This window comes from Podarcis bocagei, assembly GCF_964188305.1.
Source record: "Podarcis bocagei genome assembly, chromosome: 7".
NCBI lineage: Eukaryota > Metazoa > Chordata > Lepidosauria > Squamata > Lacertidae > Podarcis > Podarcis bocagei.
Genome location: NC_138132.1, coordinates 53,650,760 through 53,670,813, shown reverse-complemented (window position 1 = coordinate 53,670,813; position 20,054 = coordinate 53,650,760). Strand labels below are relative to the sequence as shown.

General features: G+C 41.0%; 2 protein-coding genes across 11 annotated transcripts in view; one reads left to right on the top strand and one right to left on the bottom strand.

Moving 5' to 3' along the window:
* GINS2 (GINS complex subunit 2) lies at window positions 1-9,538 on the top strand. Its single transcript, XM_081201308.1, has 5 exons — window positions 1-296; window positions 5,294-5,408; window positions 6,280-6,379; window positions 7,433-7,559; window positions 9,187-9,538. Exons 1-5 carry the CDS (start codon window positions 207-209, stop codon window positions 9,310-9,312), a joined length of 558 nt encoding a protein of 185 aa, XP_081057434.1. The 5' UTR covers window positions 1-206; the 3' UTR covers window positions 9,313-9,538.
* A 1,550-nt stretch (window positions 9,539-11,088) lies between these two features.
* GSE1 (Gse1 coiled-coil protein) overlaps window positions 11,089-20,054 on the bottom strand; it is a 443,486-nt gene continuing 434,520 nt past the window's right edge. For all 10 annotated transcript variants that reach the window (XM_081201103.1, XM_081201099.1, XM_081201097.1 and 7 more), the window contains 4 exons: window positions 18,460-18,834; window positions 16,730-16,996; window positions 15,637-15,740; window positions 11,089-15,502 (listed from right to left, as the gene is read on the bottom strand). In XM_081201103.1, coding sequence (XP_081057229.1) covers window positions 15,368-15,502; window positions 15,637-15,740; window positions 16,730-16,996; window positions 18,460-18,834 — 881 coding nt within the window. In that variant the 3' untranslated portion in view covers window positions 11,089-15,367. The remainder of the gene's footprint in view (window positions 15,503-15,636; window positions 15,741-16,729; window positions 16,997-18,459; window positions 18,835-20,054) is intronic.

Here is a 20,054-nt window from a genome sequence, read left to right as displayed (position 1 = left end):
AAGACTTACCTATAATAACGGAGAGGGCGTAGTGGGTGGGGCTTGTTTCCCCCCCTCAACCAATGAGAGGCGTAGTTACCTCAGCGTTTCGTGGTCGCGAGCGCTGAGACGGCGCGCTTTTTGCTTCTTCCGCCGTCTCCCCTCACGGTGCTCCCGGGGCGGTGTGAGGCCTAGCTTTCTGCCAGGTCGCCTCTTTTCGTCTTCCGATGGATCCCGCCGAGGCCGAGTTCCTTGCCGAGCAGGAGCTGGTCACCATCATACCCAACTTCAGCATGGACCGGATTTACCTCATTGGGGTGGGTCGGCAGCGGAGGGAGCCCGGCTGGCGGGACGTCGGAGGCGGGTAGTCATGAAATGCCGACCGAGGTCAAAGTGTGAGGAAGAGAACATTATGGGATGGAAGCAAAGGGGATAAGAAAGAAGTGGGGCGGACGGCGTGGGGTGGGAGAACAGCGTTTAAATGACGAAATCATGGAGCGGAAGACGGGGGCTTGCGGTTAATTAATAGTAATGTTTTATTCACGGTGTAGTTGTGCTATATATTCCGCTAATAAGTACCTCGAACGAAAAAAATGGCAGGGGAAAAGCACACCCAATAGTAGTTACTTATATTACTGCTTATGTCTCGCCTTTGAATAACGCAGGCAGCTCTTGAAAAGAGGGAAGAAGCAATGAAAAAACGCACGACTCCTAGCACCTTATCGAAACAAAACGCTTAAAAAATGAAGGATTTGAAATTATCAGTACATTGTCATTGAGCAAGAGTCAACTTTATTCAAATCATATTAAGCAATAAAAAGGGAGCCTTATGTCGCTTTGGAAGACAGGGTTGTAGCCAACGTGCTACTCAGAGTAGACCCATTGAAATTAATGAATCCAACTTACATCTATTTATTGCCTTTTTAATTTCAGCAGGTCTACTGTGTGTATGACTTAACGTTGGCTACAGCATTAATAAATCTGCTACAGCTTTATAGTTTACTTTTCACCATGCAGTCCCAATACAAAGTTGCATACTGCTTTAAACAACACACTAGCCACATTGTTCTGCATAACAACCCCAATAGATTGTAAGCACAAACACAAAACCATCAGCAACACTGCAGTGAGTGGTATGCTGGACTTGGCCTCTGCTGGGGCTAGATGCAGCTCTGAAGCTCTGAAAGGAGTACATTCCACAACTTGGGGGCCATCCCAGAGAAGCTCCTTCCATGTACCACCACCCCATAAGCTTAACAGGATGGTGAAACAGCCTGCTGGACTTTCCTGCAGATCTTAAGATAGGTTTATAAGGGAGGGTGTGCTCTTTATTTTGGGACTGCAGATTGTTTAGGGCTTTATATGCCAGTGCAAGAGCCATGAATTGGGATGTCTTCCCTCCTTGGCATTGTGTTAAAACACACCTGAATGTTCCAGACCAGCAAACAGCTAAAACTTCAGCATCTGTAGAGGTGGTCACATTTTCTGATGATCAGTTAAGCAAGGGCATTTGATTAGCAGCACCTGTCTGCTACTTAGCCTCTCAATTCTTATGGAAGCAGTAAGGGTGTACCTAGTTTTCCACACGTCTTCTCCATTTTAACTTTATTTTTGTTAAATAAATAATGACACGGTGCACTATGTTTTGTTGAGCATCTGAGGTTTTATTTACCTAATTTTAAGATCTGCTAAGGAACAGGTGATTGTTATTTTGCCTTGACATGTAAAACCACAGAATTCAAAGAGGGTGTACTTTCTTTTCCCCATGACTGTACTTGGGTGTTGCAAAACATATTCTCTTTTTGCTACAGTAGTGTTGCAGTTATCCCACATTTTAGGATACAAATCCTTTGAAGGCGGCTTTAAATAAATTATTAAACAACTTAAAAAAAACAACAAGCAATATCAACATTTTCAAAACCATCAGGATATTTCCCACAAGACACTTTATTGTATTGTAGGGAGACAGGGAGCAGGTTGATAATGACTTTGCCTGACTCCCGTTTCTCCTGCAGTCCTCCATACATGGTCATGTCTTTTGAATATATTAAAGAATAAACATCTCAGATGAAATGAGGGAATAACCTATTTGTGGTCATTGAGAATATAGCTGTATCTGAATGGAAACACATTGGCTACTCCTGCAGTAGACAGTGCTGTGCTATATGGACCATTGACCAGCTTAATTATAATATAGCTTTGAATTATTCCCTGAAAATTCAGCTTAGTCACTTCTCCCCAGAAATGAAGCTTAACAAGCAGTTAAAGAGATCAGAATTGCCAAAAAAAAAAAAAAAGGACTTACGACTTTTCCTTGTGGTGGTATACATGCTTTGTATGGTGTGGTGTAGTGGTTAAGAGCAGTAGTCTTGCAATCTGGGGAACTGGGTTCGCGTCTCCACTCCTCCACATGCAGCTGCTGGGTGACCTTCGGCCAGACACACTTCTCTGAAGTCTCTCAGCCCCACTCACCTCACAGAGTGTTTGTTGTGGGGGAGGAAGGGAAAGGAGAATGTTAGCCGCTTTGAGACTCCTTAAAGGTAAAAGGTAAAGGGACCCCTGACCGTTGGGTCCAGTCGTGGCTGACTCTGGGGTTGCAGCGCTCATCTCGCTTTACTGGCCGAGGGAGCCAGCGTACAGCTTCCGGGTCATGTGGCCAGCATGACTAAGCTGCTTCTGGCGAACCAGAGCAGCGCACGTAAACGCCGTTTACCTTCCTGCTGGAGCGGTACCTATTTATCTAGTTGAACTTTGACGTGCTTTTGAACTGCTAGGTTGGCAGGAGCAGGGACCGAGCAACGGGAGCTCACCCCGTCGCAAGGATTCGAACCGCCGACCTTCCGATCAACAAGTCCTAGGCTCAGTGGTTTAACCCACAGCGCCACCCGTGTCCCCTTAGGGTAGTGATAAAGCGGGATATCAAATCCAAACTCTTCTTCTCTTGTATTCAAAAGGTTTGAGGTGTTGGACTTCCGGGTTGGCGCCTCTGGCAATGGTGGATTTCCTCCGATCGGGAGGAATCCGCTCCGTGGAAAACAGGGTCTGAACCGCCACGGCGAGGTGGAGACCCATTAAAAACCACAGGCGGGAGAAGCCTGTGGACGTGGGATTCGGCTGGCACCTTTGCGCATCCCCTACTCGCGGGGAAACCCTGTTTTGGGGATCCGGAGCGACGTGGGGTGAGTGGCGCGGTGCTTTGAATCGACTGCTTCTTTCACGGAGTGAAGCCGCATTGCTGTTGCCGGAGAGCGCTGGCTTTTTCCTGTGGACAATTGGACCTTAAACAACTACTCGTGAGTAAAACGGAAAATTGGATTCTTAAATATTTTAATTCGGCACTGAAACGGGAAGGTTATAAACAGGAAGTTTGCCTCCCGTTTTTGTAAATAGACTGAAGCAAAGACGTTACAAGTTAAAGCCTTTGAAAGCTTTTGGTTAAGGATCAAATTTCCACCGGTTTTAAAATACAAACACCCCCTTGGAAGCAGGAGAAGAGGGGGAAATTTTGGATCTAGTGAGCCTGCAGGAGAGAGTGAAGAAATTAAATTACCACTGCTCTGAACCTGGGAACGGGCTGCCAGTTGATGTTTGGAGAGAGTGCTTTTGACAGAACGGATTTGACAGCTAGCTAAATAAGAGTAAGATACTGTTTCCATTGTCCCTTTCTGCGTTTAAAGAAGAGGAAAAGTAACTGAAAATTTATCTTTAATGCCTGAGTTGCGCTTGAAAGAATTGATACAAGTGGAGACTGTTTCCCTCTAGAGGGAGCTTTTGAAACTGTTACAGGATATAACTGGGGGATTTCCAGTGGCAGATAAGGAGTCTGAGAACCAGAGAGCGACCTTGGATTATTTAAAAATGTTGACAGGAGAGGCCATTGTGACTGTTTTATGCAAGATAAGCTGTTCGCTGGGACAGCTTCATAAGAAGATGGATGACATGACTTTCAAAGTTGATAATTTGGAACAGAAAGTGACCAACTTGAGTCAAAAAGCGAACACTAATATAGAAATAATTCAGGATTTGGTACAGGAACCCATTTTGGCAGGACAAATGGTGGAGGAGAAGGAGGAGAAGGAGAATGCTGCTGTTGTTGAACATAAAATAATACAAGTGAGATCTGTGGTTTTTCAGAAGCAAATTGAGGATTATAAGTTGAGGCCTTCTATGATTGAATCTAGGAAAAGTCAGACTCCGAGGAATGGATCCCGGCTTGGATTAAAGAAGGAAAGTTGGAAAGAGCCTTTTATGCAGGGATTAACTGACTTTTGGGACATGGACTTAGGCCTGGAGGAGATTGAAGTTTTGGGGGCCTTTGGAATTGGAGGAATTTTGAAATATACCCGGAAATACTTCATGGACTGTAGATTTAACTATGGAAATTTAGTTGATCTGTTCAGAAGGAAGAAAAGGTTGGACAGGCTGGAGTTTCCCCGAGATTTGCTCTTTAGCATTAAAGCAAATGAAGAAGATCTGCAGAAGGGACTTGGAAAAGAGTTAAGAGCCTCGGACATAAGATCGTCAGGTTGATGGACTTCATGGAATTGACGGAAAGGACTGGCAGAATCCGAAACCTGGGAGAGGAGATGGTGGAAGAAGATTGGAAAATTTAAAGTTTATATATAGCCTTATGGTAAAACTAATGAGTGATAGAAAAATGGTGGAATGATTTTTTTTCTTATTTTTTATGGGCTTAACAGAAATGTTATAAGGAGTTAAGTACATATAAGTATCTTAGTTTTAATGGAAAATAAGGTTAAAAAAATACGTTATTTACAATATCACAGAAAATGGAGAAAGATGGAAAGGATTTGCTGAAACAATTTATAGAAGTGGAACACAAAAAGGGAGGTGTGAGGAGGTAGAGGAAACAAGGGAATGAAAAATAGAGTATGGAAAAGAGACAATGTATATTTTTAAATTGTTTTTGTTTTGTTCTATTCAGGGTTAAGGATAGGGAGTGGGGTTTGTTTAGCCTAGTTTAATGTGTTTAGTTTTGAGTTTAGGTTGTGTTTTGTATTGTTTATATATTGTATTGTATTGTTTTTTCTTTTTGTTTTTCTCCTTTGTTTTTTCTTTTGTTTTTTTTCTTGCTTGCTTTTTTCTCTTTTTTTGCAATCTATAAAGTAATAAATATTATTTAAAAAAAAACCAAAAGGTTTGAGGTGTTATTCCTAAGCATCTCTAGGCAGGGCTGGCAAAAACTCATGTATGAAAAAGTGGATAGTTTCTCCCATGCAGTGCCAAGTCCTTGAGCTAGATACAGTTATACAAGACAGCTTCTTATGCACCTCATTGTGAATGTCTCACTTAGGGGGACTTGGGTCCCTTTAATCCTGGGCTGCCTGTGGATGTGCCTCTCTGGCTGGCTATCAACCTAAAGCAAAGGCAGAAGTGTCGACTTATACCTCCAGAATGGATGGATGTAGGTAAGAACTATCACCTGCAAGTAAGTTATTAACTGAGTGGCCTCTCATAGGAGTTGGATTTTTGCTGCTTGAGTTGAAGTTATTGTTTCTCAATTGCTAGAATATCTTTAATTGCTTTTAAAATTTGTTTACCTGGCTATCCATCCACATTTATCGCAGCATCTCAGCATATAGGTTTTAAAAATTCTGATTGAACGTTACAGTTTCTAAAGTTCTTAACTTCTTATTAATGTTTTAAAAATAACATACTTTTTCAAAAATAGAAAGCTATACTATTTTCAGCAATATGTGATATAGGCGCGTGCGCGCGCACACACACACATATATTACACACTTACACACACACACACACACACACTGTTGTATCAAAAATATATCAACTGTTTACAACAATATAAAAAAATAAGTTTAACAAGTGAATTCTAAGACATCAAGAATTATGATTATATTAGTGTGCTTTAACTTTGATTTCAAATATGTGTTTTCATGGCAAATCATGTTTGTTCAGAAAGGTCTATAGTAGTGAGATGATTGCTCATTCATGTTAAGCACAACTCTACCTAACTTGCCGACTTGTGCTATTATCACACCAGGCTTTTTGAGTCTTGATGGAGAATGTCTTCACAATAGAGGTGCTGATTTCTTTAGGAGCCCTAGTAGTACTGTTACTGAACATGACAGCATGCTAGCTAGACTAACAGATTCCTGTTAATAACTTTTCATTGCTGAAGCTCCTCCATGGGAATGCTGTCTCCTCTTTATGCAGTGTATTGATGAAGTGGTTGTTCCTGCAAGATTTATTTCTGCTGGAAGCAGGAAATTACAGCATCTAGTTCTTTGTATACCATATCTCTTTTTGATCACTTTCTAGAAAAACTGGAGCAAATTCGGGAACAGGAGCGCAAGGAAGATACTTTCACTCCAATGCCTAGCCCATTCTACATGGAATTAACAAAGTTGTTGCTGAACTAGTGAGTGTTTTTTGATTGATTTAGAAAATGTATCCTGATATTCCAATGTATTTGCCTAGCTCAGGGTAGCTTACAGTTAAAAGCCAAATCATTCCAAGGAATCCTCACTGGCAAGATTTCTAGTTGACAGTTCTAATATGAACAAACCATTTAGGGTCACATTAGATTTCATCTAGATGATGATGAATTTTATATATGAGAGAATGACAGCCAGAAGGGAACATTAAATGAACACTGTCCAGAGTGCTTATCAAATGCAGATGTTTGCATCTATTAGTATGGTGCTTAACTTTTGTTGTAATGGCAGTATATCTCTCTTCTGCAACCTTTAGCTTCAAAACTAGGTTGACACAGAGTTCAATATTCTCATTTGCAATAATGTAGAATTCAGCTCATCCAGTGTTTTGTAGCTTCAGATATGGGGAAAATAACAACTGCTTTAGAAGCTGGTGAATATTGCTTATGTCCAGCAATTTATGAAATGAGCATACAAAGTGACAATTGTTCTTTTGTAGCCTATTCTAGGAATGTAGAAAACTTACCTTTTAAAGAGTCAGGCCACTGGTCCATTTAGCTCAGTATTTTCTGCACCGATTGGCAGTGGCTTTCTTATCTTGCTTATTTCACATTAATGTTTTAGATTCAGGTAGGTAGCAGTGTTGGTCTGACGCAGTCAAAATATATATAAAAAAATAAAAAAATTGTCCAGTAGCACCTTAGAGACCAACTAAGTTTGTTCTGGGTATAAACTTTTGTGTGCATGCACACACAGGTATCTGAAGAAGTGTGCATGCACACGAAAGCTTATACCCAGAACAAACTTAGTTGGTCTCTTAAGATGCTAGTGGACAATATATATGTTTTAATTAGTTTTAGAATATGTAGTGCTGTTTTAATATGTTGTGATGGTATAGTGGAAGGTAGTTTTGAAATACTTATAAAATATCTAGAGGTGCCAGGGATTGAATCTGGGACCATTTGCATGCAAAGCAGATGCTCTACCACTGAAGTACAGTTCTTCACCCATTCTGATAACTTTCCCTTCTCCATTAGTGCTGTGGACAATATTCCAAAGGCAGATGAGATCCGAACATTGGTTAAGGATATCTGGGATACTCGAATTGCAAAACTCCGGTTGTCTGCTGATAGCTTTGTTAGACAGCAGGAAGCTCATGCCAGGGTAAGAGGAATCTGTGATGAGTTGCTAAGTTTTGTAGTGTAGTACATGAAAATATATGAGTAGTGCATGTTCAAGCAGTGCGTTGTGGGAGTCATCTAAAATTGATTGTGAAAGTGGCAGTGGTTTCCTAGTTAGCAAGAAATGGTGGCAGCAGGTCTGTTTTTTTGTGTTTTGATTGCTGCTCTTCTGACACTGATTTGTACTTGCAAGCATTGTATAGTCTTTTGCATGAATGTTTGCAATTTTGCTTTGAATGTTATGAATCAACTGTGCACTGAATCTTACTTATTGAATGATGATATGCATTGATCTTGCCATTATGTACAGCACCTGAGAGCTCCAGTCAAATGCATCTTCTTGCTGCTCAGATGCATGAAGCAAGTCTGTTCTTGAAATACTTGTGCACATTTGTAGATGTGCTCCCTTAATCCCTTAAACCACCCTATTTTCTAGTTTGGTTCCATATCAGGATGTTGGGACATATACTGTATAAATATCATGTATATATGTGAAACAGTTATACTACAGCAGCCTTTCCCAACCCTGATGTTTCAACTACAACTCTTACCACATCCCTGTTTGTCCGTCAGGCTGGCTAGGTCTGATGGTAGCGGTAGTCTAAAACAACTCAAGGGAGCCAGGTTGGGGAAGGCTGCACTGCAGGATTTTTTCATGTGGCTGGTGTCCCATTACTACCCCCTTCTCCCAAATTCTGTGAGCAGAAATTCTATATGGAACACAACAACTGGACTGGATTAGTAGGCTATCTTTGCTGTAGTCCTGTTTGAAATATTTGGGGACAATTTTCAAGACTGAGAATTTAGGAGGAAATAAATGGATAAATCAGGGATGGGGAACCTTTGGCCCTCTAGATGTTGCTGGACTCTACCTCCCATCAGCCCCAGGCAATGTGTCAATTTTCATGGATGATGGGAGCTGAAAGTCCGGTCAAAGGATTACCTTGGGGTAAATGAAACTAGGGGATCTCTTCCCCTAGTCGATAAAAACACAATCTAATCTTACATGTTTTTGGAAGATTATGCATAAATGTCACTAAGCCCTAGCCTTGCAATTACCGTATTTTTCGCTCTATAGGACGCACTTTTTCCCTTCTAAAAAGTAAGGGAAAATGTGTGTGCATCTTATGGAGCGAATGCAGGCTGCGCGGCTAAGCCCAAAGCCAGAACAGGGAGACGGAGTGCGGCGCACCGCTCCATCTCGCTGTTCTAGCTTGGGGATGGCTGCGCAAAGCCTCCGCAGGGCAGCAGGGTGCCTTCATCCCGCTGCTCTGCGGAGGCTTCAAAGGCTGTCCCCGAAGCCAGAACAGCAAGAGGCTATCCCAGAAGCCTTTCTAGGATATCTATCCCAGATCCCTCTTGCTGTTCTGGCTTCTGGGGTTCAGAATTTTTTTCTTCTTCATTCCTCCCCCACAAACTAGGTGCATCTTATCGTCCGGTTTGTCCTATAGAGCGAAAAATACGGTATGTGAACTAGAAACATGCTTACTGAAACTATTGAGGGGTACAACCAGATTCTGTTATTCCTTACGTGACCACATAACTATGTAATTTTTTTTACAAATCTTGTGCTTATTGTTTTGTAACATTTGTTCCTTCTCTCTTATAAGCTGGATAATCTGACTCTAATGGAGATCAACACTACTGGGGCTTTCCTTACTCAAGCTTTAGATCATATGTACAAGCTCCGTACAAATCTCCAGCCTGGAGAAAGTTCGCAGTCTCAGGACTTTTGACAACCGAAATCTTCCATGAAATACATTCTGACGTTCTGATTCTCAGCAGTTTTTCCTGAGCTTTAGGCAGCTGCCTCTAAAATATTGGTCTCCAGTACTCCTATAAGATTGTATTGAAAGCAAAGACGACATCAGGGGAAGATTCAGTATAACATATCCTTTTGTGGACAAATACTGGAAAACTAAGGCTGATCCAATCTGCAAGCAACACAGGGGGGGGGGGTGCACAGCCTTTTTTGACAATAGCTCTCCTCAGCAAACAGATGATCCTGTGCAACAGTCCTCTCAGCTCCTGTGTGACTGTCATTCCAAGGTGAATTGGCTGCAACTCTTTGCAGTTGTCTTGCTACTTTGTTGAATTGCTTTACTCTCAGTCTTAAAACTAGAAGAAAATAAATTGATCCTTCTCCACAGGATCCACTTCCTCAGAGGGCCCTTATTTTCAGATGCCTCTGGGAAAGATGACAGAGTGAGACTATTTTATACACCTGGCTGCACAGCACTCCTGTGAGCCTGCCTGGGGAGTGATAACCCATCTTTCCAGCAGGGCACTGTGTGCTTCCATTGTGATATCACTTACTGCAGTCTATTTGTCAACTGTCCTCAAGAGATAAAGGATCCTCTCTGGTTGCTTTGTCAGCAACCACTGAAGTGAACTGCTTTGTGTATGTGTGTCTGCAGAAAGTGAGAACATGTGCCTTGTTTCTGTTTTTCACAGAGTAAATCGATTTGTTTTGTGTACCTGCATTTTATCTCTGCTGTAGACTCTTTGCTCTAAATTTCCTAAAGCCAGTCACTTGCTAGTCAGAATCTACCCCATTTTAATTATGTAGGTATTCATTGGCTGTTAGGACTCAGGCCCTCAGTCATACAGTGAGTGCTCCTACCTGTCTGGTTTGTAACCTTTATAGCTGTTGGTAGGGGCAGAAGGGAGGAAAATAATAAAGAGGAGGGTATAGTCCAAATACTGTTATGTTGACACTTGGCAATGAGGCAGATTCTTAACTAGACTGCAGTAAAGTGTACATTGTTTAGGCAGCAACACACTGACCTCTGCTGGCTGGCTGTAAGATACTTGATCATTAAAGTAGTTCTTCAAAAAGTATTGTGCTTTTGTACTTTTTAGTGAAATGTTTGCAAAAAGTTTTTTGAAATTTTTGATATTTTTATAATGCAGAGTCCCAGTGCAAGCTCAACCTGTTAATTTTTTCATTTGCGATATAAAAAATGTAGGAGAGGTTAAATTTGTTGGAAATTCACACCTACACTGAAGAAACTATGTAGTGACAAAGTAACATTATTGATGATGGTGCTAGATGTTGCTTGTAATGGGAGAATATATACCATTACAATATATACCATTTAAGATTGTTGTTAAACAATCATACTTACTTCATGCAAAATCATGATTTCTGTTTGTTCCTTCAATAGCATCTTCTGCCATATTTTGTGCTCTCTAGTATTACTTAGTGCTGACTTGTGAGCTAGTTCAGTTAGTGCTAGCTTTTGGAATTCATGTCCTAGGGTGGCTGTGTATGTTCTAGCCCCTGCAAGTTTCTAGCTTGCCTGCTCATCCCAGTGGGGAATAAACAACTAGCTTAGTGTATAGTTGGGGCAATGGCAGTATGATGCCTTCATAGTGAATACTGTATAAAATGCCAGATTGTGTTGAAAGGTTTGATCTGTGTCTTTAAGCATAGTTAACACTTCAAATTTTAATTTATACACAGTCAGTGTAGTTTCCATCCACCACTGGGGTTGCTGGGAAAATAATCCTTTGTCATGATTTAGGAACATTTTATTTTTTGGATGTTGTCAGAAATTACAGCAATATATTCATAAATACCTAATTACTACATTCAACAAATATATTACATTACATTAAATTCAAACAAGTACACTTAAAACAGGTTTAATTTGTCTCACAGCATCTAAACTGCCCCAGCCAGTCTGGGCTTTATCCTCCTGCTCTCCCTTCATGCTCTGTGTTTAGTTGCTTGAGAAATTCTGCACCTCTTATAACAACAACCAGTCAGCATGGCCCTGGGGGCAACGGAGAGCAAATGGGGTAGTCTTGAGAATTTAAGCAGTGGGCCAGAAAGTTTGGGACGGATGGGGTAGGTGGGAGAAGGAATTGACTCCCATCATTGTAGAAGAGAATGTTTTGAAAGAAGGGTTGCTCCAAGATGGGTTGCTGTAGTTTTCATACTAGCACCTCCTAACCTCTCTGCCTTCATGCTTTTTTGCATTGTTTGAGGGAAAGACAAACGTATTTCAGACAACGCAGGCTTGTTCTAAATGGGAAATTGTGACTGATCTGGCAGCTTGTGTACCACTGAATCTGGATTTGAATTCAACTGAGTTTGAGTAAGTGCACATTCATTATTTACTCTTGTATGTAGATATATAGAAATCAAGCCAATTGGCTCTAATGTGTGTCCTTAAACAGCACATGTTGGGCTTGTAAAAGCTGGAGCAGCGTGGTGCAAGCATCTTCCCATATAGTCTTGCCTACATTCTGCTCAGTTGAAAGAAAAAGACACACATAGTGCAATTACATTTAGAAAAATGAGTGCAATGGCCTCCTCCTTTCTATGCCCATCTCCCCATGCCCCTGTCCATTGCTAACACTAGGATATAAAAGCTGTAATCTACACTGACTTGAAAGACACTGCTACTGCAACAATTTGATAGACATGGTATGGAAATATCATCCAAATTACCCTCAGTTAACACTCAACCTTGATAGCTTGAAAGTGGATGTATAATTATTTGGACAGAAATAAATTAGTAGAGCCATTACTGTTTTATCCCATCTTTGTTCCCGTAACACCTTCCTAATTAAACTATGACTTTCTACATTACCACCACCCCTTAGGTTTATCTGACAATGCCAGCTTGTTGCCTTCTGTCAATACTTCACATAAATACTTTACTCTGGTCATATATTGAAACCTGAATGGCCAGAATGAGCACTGAAACTACTGCAAACTGAGTTTCCCTGTGGTCCCTTATTTTGATACTTTTCAGCTGACCTAAGGGGGTGTGACTAAAACAAGTTAAGGTATAATTTTGTATTCTGCTTTTTTGGCAAAACCTATTTTATGGAATGAAATAGTATTAACGACAATCATGTAATTTTTTTTCCTTTGAAGGCAAATGGGTGATAATGACCTAACATCATTCAGAGGGGGAAATATGAGTGACTTTTACATTTTTCTGCTCTTTTCTTTCATGCTCCAATAGAGCCGATTGTCTCAGTACATCAGGGAAGGATATTCAGAATACTATTACAGAAACTGGCAGCTTTAGCTGTTTGAAGGATCACTTGCTAATGTGAAAAAAAAATCTCTTTCTGCATTCAGGAAGAGGACATTGTGTCACACAGGTCCATAAATTTGCTCTAGGTTTCTTTCTTGTTATAATAGATAAACTTTCTTCTGGAGGCTGGTCAGGGCTTTGGTATTCTTAAGAGTTGCATAGAAAAGGGAATTGTGGCAGGTGTAGGTTTGTCACACAGTGGTGAGGAAACTGCACCAGCTGAATTTACTTCTAAGCAGCTATTTAAAAGGATAGAAGCTTTGTTTTACTTTGCATCTGGCCACTGTAGAGTCCTACAAGAGCACACCCGCTTGCCTTTCATTGTCATTATTCGGGGAAAGAGAATTTTTAATAGCAACAGCAAAAAGCATTGCACATCAGCTACTAAAATTATAAAATGCAAAGAGGCTGACAAAATTCAGTGAACCTTGACTATAAAGGTGCTACAAATCCCCGGGTTATATTATATTCTTGGTCAAAATATTGTGCTTTTGCCACACATTCTGCAAATATTGGTTGGTGAGGCCTTGAATAGTTAAGGCAAAGGGGAAACCATTTTAAACTTGGGAGGGCTGGGCCTTGCTTGTGTATATAATCCCCTCAAGTGTGAAAGATCAGTGCACATAAAATAATGTGCCTGATCCTTTATAATATTGATTCTAGGCTTCCCTTAAAGGGACGTAGATTAATCTAACAGTGCTTCCATACATCACAAAAGACTGGTGTTGCCAGACTGATAAACAAAGCAAAAGGAGAACCTGCTTTGTCAGGCAAGGCTTTAAAACTCAAAGCTTTGAGCTTTTTTAGAGCATGTTTGCAGATCAAATCAGTTGGTGAATGGATGTCTGGCTTATCCACCTTGCCTTTAATTTCTAGTGCTGTCAATTTAAAATTTAAATGCATGGATTATAAGGAAGGATAGCAAAACCACCTGCTAGGACTGTGTATGAAAATGTTGTTTAATACTTAAATATGGAAAGAAAACACTAATCCAAACTAGCTCTTGATAACCAGTCAGAGGAGTCCTAAATTTTGGCAGGAGCTACATGGGCCAAATAAGACATGACTTGAGTAAACCTTTTTTTTAAAAAATCTCTCTTACCTGGGTTTAGTACAAGGCTGAGGGCCCCCAACACATTGGACCTAGGAGCCTGGGACCTATTTTTAGTGTATGTGACCCTCCTGCTGCAGGATTGCATGGCATGAGAATAACATGACCATGTGGGTAAGCCAACTGAATGCTATGCAAACTGCACTGGCAGGTATGAAAGACCCATGAAATCTACCCTCATAGTCTCATGTACACATGCATTCTTGTGGAATAGGGTCACACTGTGCCAGAAGTAGCTTCTGTGCTACTGGGTCTGTATATGAAGCAGGTTGGAAACAGACAGCTTCAGACACAGATCACAGTATTTTTCTTCCTTTGTATTAACTGTTTGCTGTTTTTGGAATAATGTTTCCTTCTTTGGAAGCCTCATATAATTGATGCTGCTAGTGCTACGATTTTAAGTGGTGTTGGTTAAAGGAACAAAGCCAATTATTGTCCACTAACGTTGATAGTGTAGTCCCTAAGATCTTCTCTCAATAGCAACAGATCATATGACATTCAGTATTCCAAGTGCTTGAAGAAAAAAGGGGTAGCAGGGCAGGGGGAAATGGGGAAAAGAAACTCCAGTTGCGCAGGAGAATTTACTGTACCAGAAACTGGTGCTATGCATCGCAAAATGCCTAAGTGATAGCACGTGCCCCAGTGGAAAGCTTTTTCCTTAAAATTCTTTTTAAAAAACATTTCAATATTTTTTTCATGTCCTGACCAGCAGCAGTACAAACACTAAAAGCAAGCTATCTTTTTGCCAAAAAGAAAAAAAAGCAGAAACATATTGAAAATGGCAAGCTTTTTATAACAATAATTAAAGTAATAAAAACATACAAAACATTTTTAAATATATACACAGTACAAGGCTGAAGCACCTTTTTCACTCTTTAATTGTAAAATCTTTGTATGAAAATTCTACCCACTGGGGTACATAATCTGTGTGTGTTGTATGTATATCACTGTTCTGTACATCCTCCCCTCCCCAGTAATAAAAAGGTACCTTCAGTTTATTTATTCACTTTTATTTTTCAAGTGAAATGCATTTCCAGCAAAAAGCTGATAGATGCATGGGAAGTCAAGTTTGGAAGCTGCATTTTCTTCTGCTAGGCCTACTAATCTGCAGATAATTATTTCTGTATCCAAAATATCCAGTTCATTCTAACAAAAACTGATGTGTACCTTGTCTCTTGGATTGAGAAACTGTATTTCAGAAATAAAATGGGCAGATTCCAAAGTATAGCAATTGAACTTATATGGCAACAAAAAGGAGCATGTGTATGGAGATAATCCCAGCCCCTTCAACGGGAGATGGATGTTAGTGTCATTGGTGGAATCTCTGGATTAAAAACAGTATTTTAAAAAGGCAGAAGAGGAAGCAGAAGGAAAATAACCCTTTCAAATTTAACCAAAACTAGAGTCCTTCTAAGCAAGTTACTCGCAGGCTTAAAAAGATTCAGTTGCATCTTTTCAAGAGATGGGTTTGGATTTTCCTGGATTCCACGGTCCATTGCTCCATGCATGGCACATTCTCTTATTTTTAAGCTTCAAACCTCCCAGTGAAAAATATTAAATATTCCAGGTAATAAAATAGATTATTATTTCTATACTATATGTTCGGCCTAGTACAAGGGAGTGTCACCTGGGATACCCCTTGAAGTAACTTCTAGACCACTGCATTGCAGGCAACGCAAGGCACTTTCTCAAGTGATCTAGTTCGGCCTGAAGTCGTTCCCTTTCAGAGACAATCTTCTGCTTCTGGTTCCTTAGTTCCTGCATAGGAAGAGAAGAGACATTTCAAGTAACATGATTTAGTATAACCACAATAATGGATTTTGTTCCTGAAGCACAGAACAGAAAAAATGACATTAGAGCTGAGATGCAATTGGTGTTGAATCCACACTCACCGTCATAGCGTGCGATAGTTGTTCTGCAGTCAGACTGAGATTGTAGTGCTGGGCCTCCAAGCGTCTGCACTGGGTTTGCAGCACTTGTCGTTCCAAATTTTGCTCTGCAATCAAATTTAGAGAATTTGTCACTTTTCAGTACCAGGCTAGGTTCCTGACAAACTACTGGTACTCATGCAAGAGGCCTGGTTTGTATATCACACTAAGCCAGACCACGGCTTAGTGCAAATGCATGAGCATGCAGGCTCCTAGAGAGAAGAGTGTGGCTGCTTTGTTCCTCCCCTGCCCTGGTTGTTCTGCTGCTATACTAACCCACAGTTTGGCTTATTGAGTCATATGAACCCAAACCTCATAGTTTAGCTCTACTGGAAAAAACATGAGCTGTAAATAATAGCACAAACCTTGATTTAAAAAGCTCATGGTTAGCCTGGAAAGAACTCAACCACGTTCAGACAGCATGGTAAACCAAGCAGTGGCTGTCTCTCTTGGGAGCTTGCATGCTTGCACTATGCAATCAGACCAGTGAAACTGAAGTGGAGAGCATCTGTAGTCCGTACTATCCTTAAAAACTCAGTACTGTAAAGTATCTTGAAATTTACCCTGTCTTAAACTATGAAAGATGCTTCTCGAGAAATGAAGGGCACTGAGGAACTTAAAATAGTACAGTCGAACGTTTCGACTCCCAAACGCCGAAAACTTGGAAGTAAATGCTCCAGTTTTCAAACATTTTTCGGAAGCCAAATGTCCAATGTGACTTTCACTTGAGTGCAGGAAGCTCCTGCAACCAACCTTAGCTGTCGAACATTTCTGAAGCCGAATGGGCTTCCGGAACGGATTACATTCGACAACCAGGGTTTGACTGTACAATAAATCTCTTAACAGAAAAGAAAAAACTGATCCTAGGCAAATTTGTGTCCACAAAGCATAGACTGTTTCTTACCAGGACAAAATACTCTTCTGATCTTGACGAAGAACACATAAGCATATGTTCACACAGGAATAGCTAAGATTGGAGCAAAGTAAACAGCAATAACCTGCTCCAACTTTTTCCCCTTTGCGTCACTGGGAAACAACTTGAGGCAAGGCAGCTTACCTTCTATATGTTCTTGGTAAGCCTCAAAGATGGCTTCAATCCCCTGCCATTTGGGTCTGGGATACTCCTCTTCCTCCTCCTCCTCCTCTTCTTCTGAGTCAGAGACCTTTTCATGCTCTGGGGGTATGAAACCCTTATGCTGGGAGTCTTTCTGGCCATTCTGCTGTGGCAGAGACACCCAACTTGAAGTCTGCAACTCCGGAATGTTATAATGAATGGAGGCATCAACTTTGTGGTTCTGCTCTGCGGAGTGTGCCACTGCATTTCCTAGAAGGCAGCATTGTAAGAGGTAAAACATCTGCATTGCATGTCCCTTTTGACTAATTTCTGTGTTAGGACTAGCTGCGCTCAAACTTCAAAATACTTATGTCAATACAAGGTAAGATGGTTGAAGTATATTGCCCACCTCCCCACTTACATATCAAGGGTGTGGATTATCCATACTCTGGAGAAAATGCACTGTTGCTCTGGGATGAGATCCAGGTGGTTGCAAGCACCTGCACCCACAGTGAAAGCTAAGTTAAGCTAAAGCAAATGAAGAAGCCTAGACACATACACTACTGAGGAAAGCAAATTCTCTGCAAGAAGTAATTTTGCATCAAGCTCTTCCATATCACATTAACCCATCCTTGCAACTTGCTCCAATATTTGTGCAAAGTAAGTTCCAACTACAATTATAAGTATCACCCATAAGGAACTATTAAAAGCAAGACCCAAATGATGGAGTCCACACACACTCAGGGGAAGTGTAAAGGAAATAAAAAGGGAAACCATTGAGGAATTCTGGGAGGGGGAAGGAACAAAAGACTTGTCAAGGTCACAGAGCAGTCAGACATAGAGAAGAATTTAAGAGTTCAGATGGCCAAGCTTAAATCAAGTGCCCAAGAAATATCCCACCACCTCTTTCAAAATAGGACTGCTGAAAGGGACATTAACAGTTTTAACAATTTCTACGCAAGATGTTATCTCAGAGGAAAGGTATGTCACCAAGATTAATGCTCTGTATTCAGTACAAGAGACATTTTCAGGGGATTTTACTATCTCTCAGACCTAGTCAGTGAAAACATTTATGACCCATACCTTCAGCTGCTGAATTGGAGTCTCCTATTGGCTGCCTTAATTTTTTTTATTTTGCTTTTGACTAACAGCTGCTGCCAACACACTGTAACAACTTTATATTCTGCACTTCTGTCCACTGAAATTAATGAGCTTTTCACTATGTGAGCTGTATTTCCAGGGCATTTCATGAAGTTATCATATTTACTACTGCCTACTGAAAAACATTCAGGCTATTCTAGCAAGAGAAGCAAATGATAATACCAAAAATATTAAATGTGTGTAAACAGTTTTATGTGGGCATACAACATTTGTTCCAAGTATGAACTGGGTTGAAATCTGTACCAGGCACTCCAGTGATTCTATTCCCCATAATGATCACTATTTTTCCCCTATTTGGAATGCACTATGCATTGAACATACTTCAAGCAACTATCCCCACAATGGCTTTACTAAACATTGAAATTGGGTTGTGTAGAGTCATCTAAAATGAATCCATGTAAAATCTGCATATCCAAAACTTGAATTATGCAAGCAGCAAGGAAACCAATCCCAAACTGGGCTCAAAAACTGACCCTCATAAGCCAAAAGTCCTGTGCATTTCCCTTATCACTCACTCACATATATCTCTGGCAGGATGTTGGCACTACTTGCCTCCTACAAGTTGTCATTACCTTTGTGTTTCTGCAACGCTTTCTGTGTGGACTGCAGCACAGACTCGTGGAATTGATGTGCAAACTCCTCGGCTATAAAGGGCTCCCATGGCTTGTTCTTCCCATTCATACTGTGTGATAACGGCACAGGGATGTCCTTCGGCAAAGAACCTCGGACATAGTTAAGGATGCTCAGGCTTTTCTTGGCCATGTGCCCATCGCTCAACTTAGGCTTCTCTGCAGAGATAGGAGCCGGCTCCTTGGACCTTGGAAACTCATGCGGTCGCAGCTGTTCCATTCTGCTGGGCTCAGCTGTCTTCTGAGAGTCTGGCAGCGAAGCAGCAGCAATGCTGACTGGTTTCTCTGAATCCACAGCAGTTTGCTGTACTTGTGGCTCTTTGCAAAAGAAAGAAAAACAAACAAAGTCACTCGGGGCAGCCACAGTGCTGCTTCGATATAAATTCCCTTTGTTAAGAGTTCCGTGACTGAACAAAAGGGTTCTGAAAAACAAATTACCATTTTGCACTCTGGAGTTACTGTTAATTCTCTGGCATAAAGAAATAGAACAGAAACACTGCTTCAGTTGGGATGCATAACTTGGGTGAGTACTTGTTTCTTTCCTAAAATAATAGCAGACGCTTCCAAAGACCTCTTACAATGCCTTTGATGACATATTGTCAAGTGCAAATTGGGACTTGTACTCAGCTGACATGTTATCCCTTGGTTGCTCTGCTCCGAGAATACTGCAAAATTTACCTTGAGGTAGCTATAAGACTCTCTTTGAACATGGGAGGAAACAACAACTTTGCTCAAGGCAAGCAAATCTGTGTGCACAAATAAGCTGCCTCATTTGAGGAAGCTTGCTAATGCGCGGTTGACACGTTACAGATCTGGGGTAACAGAGTTTGGGGGTGCAAGGGCACTCAGAACTGCTAGAGTTGGTGAATGTTGGAAATTAATAAAGGGGTAGAATTTAGCTGGTTTTTTTGGAGTATGAAGGGAAGATGCCAGACATTAGATTTAAATTACAGGCTGAATGCGATTAGAAGGAGAATTAAGTGCCAGAACAATTGACCATGCAGGTGCTGTCCTTGCCCCTCCATCTGCAGCTGTGTGTTAGCAAAAGAAATAACAGTGTTGGGAGGGGGAGGTTACAGGAGGTATGACATCACACAGGAAAAATGTGTCCTGTTTAAAAAACAAAACAAAACTAGGTATGGGGAAGGGTGGGTGGGTGAGCAGATGGAAGGAGAGGGGTTTTTTTTTGTTTTGTTGGTTTTGCAAGGTGTGCTGGCAACAAGAAGGAAGTTGGGAAGAACTCCATGAAGCACTGGCTGGAGGAGGTTGCATCAACAGACTGGGAGCCATGACTGGCTGCTGCTTTGGACCCAAGCTTGCTGTAGCTATCAGAGGAGCCATGGGGGATGCTCTTTGGGTATAGTAATAAATTATTATTAATAAGTTTTATTTATTCCCCAGCCACCCTCGGCGGCTTCCAACACACATAAAAACATAATAAAACACCAAACATTAAAAACCTCCCAATACAGGGCTGCCTTCAGATGTCTTTTAAAAGTTGTACGGTTATTTATCTCCTTTACATCTGATGGGAGAGT

Excerpts from the sequence above, each read along its gene's own strand:
- GINS2 (XM_081201308.1), top strand. The coding sequence starts at position 207 with ATGGATCCCGCCGAGGCCGAGTTCCTTGCCGAGCAGGAGCTGGTCACC. Across the intron at positions 297-5,293 it reads ACCGGATTTACCTCATTGGG|GGGGACTTGGGTCCCTTTAA; the intron begins GTGGGTCGGCAG and ends TGTCTCACTTAG. Across the intron at positions 7,560-9,186 it reads AGCAGGAAGCTCATGCCAGG|CTGGATAATCTGACTCTAAT; the intron begins GTAAGAGGAATC and ends CTCTCTTATAAG.